This window comes from Hyperolius riggenbachi, chromosome 6 (assembly GCF_040937935.1).
Source record: "Hyperolius riggenbachi isolate aHypRig1 chromosome 6, aHypRig1.pri, whole genome shotgun sequence".
NCBI lineage: Eukaryota > Metazoa > Chordata > Amphibia > Anura > Hyperoliidae > Hyperolius > Hyperolius riggenbachi.
In genome coordinates, this window is record NC_090651.1 from 388,743,620 (window position 1) to 388,754,186 (window position 10,567).

General features: G+C 49.0%; 1 protein-coding gene across 1 annotated transcript in view; it reads left to right on the plus strand.

Moving 5' to 3' along the window:
• The window catches only part of LOC137522311 (nonsense-mediated mRNA decay factor SMG9-like), a 30,126-nt gene extending 19,948 nt beyond the window's left edge, over positions 1-10,178 (plus strand). Inside the window, exons 7-9 of the mRNA XM_068242343.1 lie at positions 3,208-3,319; positions 6,559-6,654; positions 10,089-10,178. Coding sequence (XP_068098444.1) covers positions 3,208-3,319; positions 6,559-6,654; positions 10,089-10,178 — 298 coding nt within the window. The remainder of the gene's footprint in view (positions 1-3,207; positions 3,320-6,558; positions 6,655-10,088) is intronic.
• Positions 10,179-10,567: the final 389 nt, after the last annotated feature.

The following is a 10,567-nucleotide window of genomic DNA, read 5'->3' on the forward strand; positions in this document are numbered from 1 at the left end:
GGCAGGTGATTGACAGGTGATCAGTGGGTTATTACAGGGAAGGACAGATGTAATTAATGCACTGGCGAATTGATAAGGGGGGGGGGGGTCAGAGGGCAATCTGAGGGTGTGGGCGGGTGATTGAGTGCCCTAGGGGCAGATAGGGGTCTAATCTGATAGGTAGCAGTGACAGGGGGTGATTGATGGGTAATTAGTGGGTGTTTAGGGTAGAGAATAGATGGAAACACTGCGCTTGGGTGGTGATCTGATGTCGGATCTGCGGGCGATCTATTGGTGTGGGTGGGTGATCAGTTTGCCCGCAAGGGGCAGGTTAGGGGCTGATTGATGGGTGGCAGTGACAGCGGGTGATTGATGGGTGGCAGTGACAGGGGGTGATTGATGGGTGGCAGTGACAGGGGGTGATTGATGGGTGATTGATAGGTGATTGACAGGTAATCAGTGGGTTATTACAGGGGAGAACAGATGTAAATATTGCAGTGGCGAATTGATAAGGGGGGGTCTGAGGGCAATCTGAGCGTGTAGGCGGGCGATTGGGTGCCCGCAAGGGGCAGATTAGGGTCTGATCTGATGGGTAACAGTGACAGGTGGTGATAGGGGGTGATTGATGGGTGATTGATGGGTAATTAGTGGGTGTTTAGAGGAGAGAATAGATGGAAACACTGCGCTTGGGTGGTGATCTGATGTCGGATCTGCGGGCGATCTATTGGTGTGGGTGGGTGATCAGTTTGCCCGCAAGGGGCAGGTTAGGGGCTGATTGTTGGGTGGCAGTGACAGGGGGTGATTGATGGGTGATAGGTGATTGGCAGGTGATTGACAGGTGATCAGTGGGTTATTACAGGGAAGGACAGATGTAAATATTGCACTGGCGAATTGATAAGGGGGGGTCTGAGGGCAATCTGAGCGTGTAGGCGGGCGATTGGGTGCCCGCAAGGGGCAGATTAGGGTCTGATCTGATGGGTAACAGTGACAGGTGGTGATAGGGGGTGATTGATGGGTGATTGATGGGTAATTAGTGGGTGTTTAGAGGAGAGAATAGATGGAAACACTGCGCTTGGGTGGTGATCTGATGTCGGATCTGCGGGCGATCTATTGGTGTGGGTGGGTGATCAGATTGCCCGCAAGGGGCAGGTTAGGGGCTGATTGATGGGTGGCAGTGACAGGGGGTGATTGATGGGTGATAGGTGATTGGCAGGTGATTGACAGGTGATCAGTGGGTTATTACAGGGAAGGACAGATGTAATTAATGCACTGGCGAATTGATAAGGGGGGGGGGGGGGGGTCAGAGGGCAATCTGAGCGTGTGGGCGGGTGATTGGGTGCCCGCAAGGGGCAGATTAGGGTCTGATCTGATAGGTAAAAGTGACAGGTGGTGATAGGGGGTGATTGATGGGTAATTAGTGGGTGTTTAGAGAAGATAACAGATGTAAACGATACATTTGGGAGGTAATCTGACGGCGGGTTTGCGGGCGATCTAATGGTGTGGGTGGGTGATCAGATTGCCCGCAAGGGGCAGGTTAGGGGCTGATTGATGGGTGGCAGTGACAGGGGGTGACAGGGGGTGATTGATGGGTGATAGGTGATTGGCAGGTGATTGACAGGTGATCAGTGGGTTATTACAGGGAAGAACAGATGTAATTAATGCACTGGCGAATTGATAAGGGGGGGTCTGAGGGCAATCTGAGCGTGTAGGCGGGTGATTGGGTGCCCGCAAGGGGCAGATTAGGGTCTGATCTGATAGGTAACAGTGACAGGTGGTGATAGGGGGTGATTGATGGGTGATTGATGGGTAATTAGTGGGTGTTTAGAGGAGAGAATAGATGTAAACAATGGATTTGGGAGGTGATCTGATGTCGGATCTGTGGGCGATCTATTGGTGTGGGGGGGTGATCAGATTGCCCGCAAGGGGCAGGTTAGGGGCTGATTGATGGGTGGCAGTGAGAGGGGGTGATTGACGGGTGATTGACGGGTGATTGACAGGTGATTGACAGGTGATTGACAGGTGATCAGGGGGATAGATGCATACAGTAAACAGGGGGAGGGGGGGGTCTGGGGGGGGGGGGGTCTGGGGAGAATCTGAGGGGTGGGGGGTGATCAGGAGGGGGCAGGGAGCAGGGGGGGGGGATAAAAAAAAATAGCGTTGACAGATAGTGACAGGGAGTGATTGATGGGTGATTAGGGGGGTGATTGGGTGCAAACAGGGGTCTGGGGGGTGGGCAGGGGGGGGTCTGATGGGTGCTGTGAGCGATCTTGGGCAGGGGGGGGAGAAATCAGTGTGCTTGGGTGCAGACTAGGGTGGCTGCAGCCTGCCCTGGTGGTCCCTCGGACACTGGGATCACCAGGGCAGGAGGCAGCCTGTATAATACACTTTGTAAACATTACAAAGTGTATTATACACTTTGTATGCGGCGATCGCGGGGTTAACATCCCGCCGGCGCTTCCGTATAGCCGGCGGGATGTTGCGGCGAGCGAGCGGTGACAGGCGCCGGCGGAGGATCGCGTCACGGATGACGCGATCGCTCCGCCCATGCCCTTAAATGGACCGCCGCCTCTGTGGGTGAGCCGGTCCTTAAGGGCTCCACTTCCCGGCCGCCTCTGTGCGTTAGGCGGTCGGGAAGTGGTTAAAAATGTAAATGGAAAGATATTTTGTATAACATTAGATTAGAAACAGACTTGTGCAGTGAGAATCTAGCTTACCTGTAATAAATTTGACGTGGGAATTTGGGCGCTGGGATGTCTTATGGGTAATTCCAAGTTCCTGATTGGCTCTCAGGGCGCTTTCACATTGCGAGACATAATCCCACAATGCAATGCAGTTGAGTTTGGGATTTTTCGGCCATTACACTCTTCTATTTTTTTATTGTGTACAAGAAATGCTGACTAAAATGCAGTGTGCACAACGTTTACAATTGTTAAACGCAATGAATTCACAATGTAACTGTTAAGAGGTCCCGTGATTTCTGTGGTCTGTTTGCGATTCACCAGCGGTGTGAGAGAGCCCTCAAGGCTTTAGTACGCTCTGATCTTTGCTAAATAGTACAATAGTCATTCCAAGATCAGAACATGCGTGTTGGAGGAGGTCCAGCTGTATCTCCCACCTCCACACACACCTCCTGTAAGTGCCGCATGTGGGAAGGAAGGTAAGCTGGTCCCCATGGCAAGCACACTGCCTTAGCTCTCTTATAGCTGAGGATCTCTGTTTATCCTGCAGATCGTACGTGTTCCGGATGCAAAGTCAGGAGGTGAGGGAGAGAGCCGGGAACCAGACCAGCGGCATCGACTTCTTCATCAGCCAGGAGAGGATCATCTTCCTGGACACACAGGTGAGCTGCTGAGGCGGTAGTGAGTGGATTGCTGGAGTGCTTGTGCCAGCGGAGGCATACATGTGAAATCAGTGCCAGGAGACTTGGGCACAGGATACAGCCGGTATATGGCTTATCCTGCTTCTGCACAACTCCCTGCAGCGTAAATTACTATTCCCCCTCCAGGTCTGCGTGGATAGTGGGGAATGATGTAATTCGGCTTCCAGCTATTACTGGCAGCCGAATTATTGTGTTTTAAAAGTAATTTCAGCTCCGTCTGCTGACGTTACTCACAGAGCGTCGTTATAGATGTGATTCCTATAATAGTCTATGGTGGTGCCGGATGCACCCAAATCTAGCAGCGCTGAAAAGCATTGCTCCGCAGCGGAGTGCTGAGACTATTAATGTAGCCACACACCTGATGATGGGCAGATTCCACCAAGACACAGATCTCTCTCTGACTGAATCTGATTACAGAGAGATCTGTCGGTTGCCCATACACCACGGGCTGATTCCCGATCAACTTCATTCTGAAATCGATCAGGAATCGGCATCCGTCTGCCTCGCCATCCCGACACTGACCGCCCTAATGTCGCCCCCTGGTGCTCAGAGCAAGCGATACATTACCTGTCCACGGCTTCCTTAGCTCTCTATACATGCGCCCCACATGGTTGCCTAGTAAGGGCCCACGTATTACGTCACACACCCACGTTACTAGGCAACCACGTGGCACACGTGTATAGAGAACAAAGGAAGCCCAGAGCAAGTGGAGGCCGCGGACAGGTAATGTATCGCTTGCACTGGGCACTGGGGGGCAACATTAAACAGGAGGGACAGCGTGGGGGGTTTCATCACTCATCCCAATATCGCTCATTTTTACCGCTGCACACCCGATTGAGCAAGTCGGCTCTACATCTTGCAGCACGTCCGATCAGGCTGAAATTGGTTGCATTGTCCGGGCATGCACTTGGTGGCACCAATTTTCATCCAATTATAATTGGATGGTCAATCAGCCGCCAAGTCTCCTGATGTATGGCCACCTTATAGTAAACTTGAGATGGTGGGATAAAAAGATTTTATACTCACCTGGGGCTTCCTCTATCCTCATAAGCAGCGATGCATGCCGCGCTGTCCTCCCGCGTGCCTCCGTTCTCCTGGTATCAGTCCCAATAATCTGGCTCAGTTGTGCTGGTCGACTCTTCCGTGCATGGGCGGCCCCTCCGCAGACTGAGCCAGATTACCGGGACCGATAACAGGAGAACAGAGGTACACAGGTGGAAGGCGAGGGCCCTTGGGGATGGAGGAAGACCGGGGGAGTATAACCTCTTTTTCTCCCGCAATCTCAGGTACACTTTAAAGTGGATCCGAGATGAAAAACTAACTATAACAAGTAACTTGTCTATATATGTTATCTAAAGTTTAGATGGTTTACACAACAAATCTGGCTGCAAACAGCTTCAATAGTATATGATTATTTCTTCCTGCGATAGAATGATAGCAGCCATGTTGTTTGTAAACATTACACATAGGCAGGCTTATCTGCATCTTCAGCACTCAGCCTGTGAAAAAAACCTAATCCTCCCCTCTGCCTCTGAAATCAATGGCTAGTAACACCTCCTCCTCCTCCTGCCCAGACTGAGCTCCCATGAGCCCTTGCTACTGCCAAGGCTCTCTGTGGTTTATTTAGTTTATAGGGAATTAGAGTATTAAAACAAAAGCAAAAAAGTATTTGGCTTGAGGAATGCCCTATAAACAATAGGAAAGGAACACAATTATGCAATGTGTAAAAGTTCACCTCGGATCCACTTTAAGGCTGGGAAGATACTGATAGCAGAGCCAGGAGCTATGCCGTAATATTGCAATGTTGTGTCAGCTGAAGCATAAACAATGGGACTTGTACAGCCGATCAGAGCCCACCTGTATCTAATAGTGACTTAGGAGGAGGTGGGCTGTTTAATATCAGTACCCACTGTTACTTTATTTCAAGCTTTTTGCCCTAAAATTGTTCACCCAGCTTTGGTGGCTCCAGCCTCTCTGTGCAGGGATCATCCTCTGATGCCTGGTACACACAATACAATTTTCTGTCAGATTTTTCTGTTAGATTTCTTGTAATTAGATTATTTTCTGTAAATTACTGGTAGAGACTGGTCATCATCTCTGGTGCATTGTCTTCTGGTTATCTCCTGCTGAGTAGAACAATGCCTGATTGATAGGCAGATAGATGGTTAGATAGATACATTTCCAACATGTTGGAAACTATCTGGCAGGTAAATCTAACAGAAAATTGTATGGTGTGTACTAGGCATATGCCTGACACACACAATACAATTTTCTGTCAGATTGACGGTCGAAACGATTATTTCCAACAGGTCAGAAATCAGCTCGAACCAGTGGGAAATAATCAATTCGACCACCAATCTGACAGAAACTTGCATTGTGTGTACTAGGCATTAATGCTGGAGAATGCGCCGGTATCGAGCCAGCGCGTCACCGCTCGTCCACGTGTGCGCACGGATCGATTCCCGCTCGTCCCCGCGGGCGCTGCTAATCAGCGTTTCGTTTGCTCCCATTGTTCTCCCCGCCGGTATCGAGCGCAGAATCGATCCGGCGGGGTATCGGACAGGTTGAATATTATTAATCAAGCCATCAGCGGCTCGATTGATAATATAAAACGAGCCGTGTATGCCCAGCTTATGGCTCTTACACACGCCTGACTAAAGTCGTCTGAGGCAGCCAATAACAACCACCTCAGACGATAATCGGGCGCGTGTAACAGGCTCGTAACCTGTGGGTCAACTCACCCCCAGTGATGGCCAATCCTATAGTTCACACCTCTTCCCCGCCCACCATATGACATCATGCATGTGCCGCTCCTTTGTCCCTCCACCCCCTGTATAGCAACACAGCATATTATCCGCTACACAGATGACACATCTATGGGCAGCCTGGCGATGTCACCCAAGGGGATCGGGTTCTGATGGGCGACGCCCATAATCAGGTGTCTGCACGCCTCTAGTCTAATCATTCACACAGCGTTATCATGTACTGTCATAGATAATCATTACCATAGCAGGGGCAGTTACCAAGCACAGGCGTTCTATAGGGGTGCACAGCAATGACATCGGCTGTACCACCACAGCAGAGAGGGTTGTCACTTATGGGACGGGATTATCCTGAGAAGTCATCTCTTTCTTTTTAGTTGTTTATCTTTTTTTTACTTTGCTAAACACTTTCTTTCCTTTCTGTTTATGTTAATGCAGCCGATCCTCAGCCCGGCCATTCTGGATCATTTAATAAATAACGACCGTAAATTACCTCCGGAATACAACCTTCCGCACACCTACGTGGAGATGCAGGTAATGTACAGGGGCATAAAGGAGAGCTGCAGTCTATGGAATGTGTCAGTGATTGTCATGGTGATAATACACAGCATAGCAGCATAAAGGAGAGCTGCAGTGTGGAGACTGGAGTGTGTCAGTGTTGCCATGGTGATAATACACAGCATAGCAGCATAAAGGAGAGCTGCAGTGTGCAGACTGGAATGTGTCAGTGTTGCCATGGTGATAATACACAGCATAGCAGCATAAATGAGAGCTGCAGTGTGCAGACTGGAGTGTGTCAGTGTTGCCATGGTGATAATACACAGCATAGCAGCATAAAGGAGAGCTGCAGTGTGCAGACTGGAATGTGTCAGTGTTGCCATGGTGATAATACACTGCATAGCAGCATAAATGAGAGCTGCAGTGTGCAGACTGGAATGTGTCAGTGTTGCCATGGTGATCACCTGCGTTTTATTAATGTCTCAGCTGCTGGTCTACAACAAGTATACAGATCTGAGGCTCTGACTCCACCGGATAACTGCCTGTGTTTCATAACGGACACCGGAAGTGAGCGTGCTATGGGGGCTGCCATATTTATTTCCTTTTAAGCAATACCGGTTGCCTGGTTCTCCTGCTGATCCTCTGCCTCTAGTACTTTTAGCCACAGCCCCTGAACAAGCATGCAGCAGATCAGGTGCTTTGACTGAAGTGACAGGATTAGCTGCATGCTTGTTCCTGGTGTTATTCAGACACTGCTGCAGCCAAATAGATCAGCAGGGCTGCCAGGCAACTGGTATTGTTTAACAGGAACTAAATATGGCAGCCTCCGTATACCTCTAACTTCAGATGTGCTTTAAGTGTACAGATCTGAGGCCCTGACTTCACCTGATCACTTCCTGTGTTTCTTAAAGTCACCCTAACATTATAAATGGGTGGAACACTATGTATGTACTGATTGAATAGCAGCAGTGAATAAAGCAGGTCTGTACTCTCAGCATAGAGCAGATGTGAGTATAACCGAGTGACGTGATCAGTACAGCCATCAGCTATGCATTAGAGTGGAAATGTAGGCGAAATCCTCCCTCTACTGCATCAGATCATCCACACCATGACAGCTTCTACTGCTACCATGTGCTGGAGGTTTATCAGTCACTTTGCCCATGCATTGTGCTCTTAGATTGTTCTTAGATCACTAACTGCAGGATATGAGAGTAAAGCCAACACAGCAGAGAGTTTCTGTGTGCACTTTTCAGTGATTGTACACAGAAGAACACTTACATTCCTCACTGAACAGGGATTTTAATTAACTGGATATAACACATAATTCCAGCATTGCTTCACGGTAATCTGGTGGCTTTTAAACAGATAGCATTACTTTGGGACAAAGGCAGGTAGAATAACTATATGGGCAATAAAGAGTATTGTATCTTATGCCAGACTGTAAATCCACCTTGAGAGGACCCGTAATTGGAAGCTTGGAGGGCAGGATATTAATACTCTGAGTAAGAATAGTACTTCTCCTTTTGTTGTACAATTTTCATTGTAAGTTATCAACATATGATGAGTTTATATTGCTTAAAGAGGAGCTATCAGCCATACTATTTTAGAAAAAACACACATATATAAGTACATAAATACTTGCTCCACTTACATATGTATTGCACTGTCCACATTTTCATTTTAGAGATTTTTCTACAGTAAAAAAAGAGAAAATCCTTCTTAGCATTTCCCACTTTAACTGTATCTATCTTGAAGCCAATCCTGATGTCCTTTCCTCCCTTACGGTCCTCTGCCTGATTGTGTATGCATTGCCCGCCCTCCTCCCAGTCACTCCCACCCAGCTCTGCAATAGAAAGCGCATAGTCTCTGCATAAGAAATACTGGCCAATCAGAGAGGAACAGAGAGGTGTGGGAGGGGAAAACAGGAGGGAAAGAGGCTTCAGCCAATCAGGCTGCATTAGTTAAGTCTGAGGGGAAGTAGAGAAGCAAAGAAGACAACCCAGCATGCCTTGCAACTTCTCTTTTGTGTCCCAAATTTTGTGTGTGCCAAATAAGAGTCAGGTAAACTGGGGAATGATCATTTATCAGCAAGAAAAGTAATAGTGGTGTGTAACTTTTGGATTGCCTGGTTAGCATCCTTATAACTTGTTTACCAGATAAAAATAAAGAATTGATTTTTGATTTTATTCCAGACAGTTACACTTCAAAGCGACTCGGCATTGAGAAGGATTTGGCGGCTGCCATGTTCATTTCCTTTATATAGTGCTGGTTGCCTGGCTGTCATGCTGATCCTCTGCCTCCAGTACATTAAAGGGGAACTGAAGAGAGAGGTATATGGAGGCTGTCATGTTTATTTCCTTTTAGACAATACCAGTTGCCTGGCAGCCCTGCTGATCCTCTGCCTCTAATACTATTAGCCATAGCCCCTGAACAAGCATGCAGCAGATCAGGTGTTTCAGTGGTTCAGACTTATAAGTCTGATCTGACAAGACCAGCTGCATGCTTGTTTCTGGTTTTAATCAGATACTACTGCAGAGAAATAGACCAGCAGGGCTGCCAGGCAACTGGTATTGATTAAAAGGAAATAAACATGACAGCCTCCATATACCGCTCTCTTCAGTTCCCCTTTAAGCAGCTGACCCAGGACAAGCAGGCAGGTCTGATGCTCTAAGGCTCGGTTCACACTGGACGGATCACAAATTGATCTGTGAAACCGTTTTTATTGGGCATCAGTTTTTGCTCTGTTCTGTTGCGATGCGTCTGTTACTGCGGAATAATCGCAGCCTCCCCGAGGAGATCCCTTCTAACGGAGCAATGTGAGCGGATCTTATCCAGTAACATAGGATCCGTTTACCTCTGCTAGGATCTGACCGTTTAGCTCTGCTACAGGGAGCATTTGTGCCAATGTGGACCGGGGTTTAAAGTGACCCTAAGAAGGCATAAAAGATTTATACCTACCTGGGGCTTCCCCCAGCCCCCTCTTCACGGTCAGTCAGGCGTACTCCTTGTACACGGCCTGCCCTGCTCCCGCAGCCAGGAGCGCACTGCACAGGGGATGAATGCCTCCACTGCAAGGAGCAAGACGGGAGTATGCTTGGCTGCACTACACCTGTGCCGACTGGCCCCGACTGACTGAGGAAAATGAGGCGGCTATGGGAGAATCTAGGAGGATTTATACCGCGGTGAGGAAGCAATCTTCACAGAAGGGGCTGGAGGAAGCCCCAGGTGTGTATAGAATTTTTATGCCCCCCTCATCCCAGGGTCACTTTAAGTCTAAAGAGCAAATATGCTTGTTTCTGGGGTGAGAATAAGACACTACTGCAGCCAGAGAGATCAGCAGGACAGCCAGGCAACTGGTATTGTTTAATAGGAAGGTAATATGGCAGCCTCCATATCGCTCTCACTAAGGGGTGGGTTTGTCTACCGTAGGGTTACTATAAAGTGCGTCTTCCTGTTTCTCCCCCCTGCAGTCTCTGCAGATCGCTGCCTTCTTGTTCACCGTGTGCCATGTGGTGATCGTCGTCCAGGACTGGTTCAGTGACTTCAGTGTTTACCGGTAAGAGTCCCGTCAGCACACAAATACTCCGGCCTCAGAATCTCCCCCGCTGTGTCCGGCGTCTTTCTATGTTCGTAACCTGGCCAGACAGAATCTCCCGCTGTGTCCGGCGTCCTTGTATGTCCGTAACCTGGCCAGACAGAATCTCCCGCTGTGTCCGGCGTCTTTCTATGTTCGTAACCTGGCCAGACAGAATCTCCCGCTGTGTCCAGCGTCCTTGTATGTCCGTAACCTGGCCAGACAGAATCTCCCGCTGTGTCCGGCGTCCTTGTATGTCCGTAACCTGGCCAGACAGAATCTCCCGCTGTGTCCGGCGTCCTTGTATGTCCGTAACCTGGCCAGACAGAATCTCCCGCTGTGTCCGGCGTCCTTGTATGTCCATAACCTGGCCAG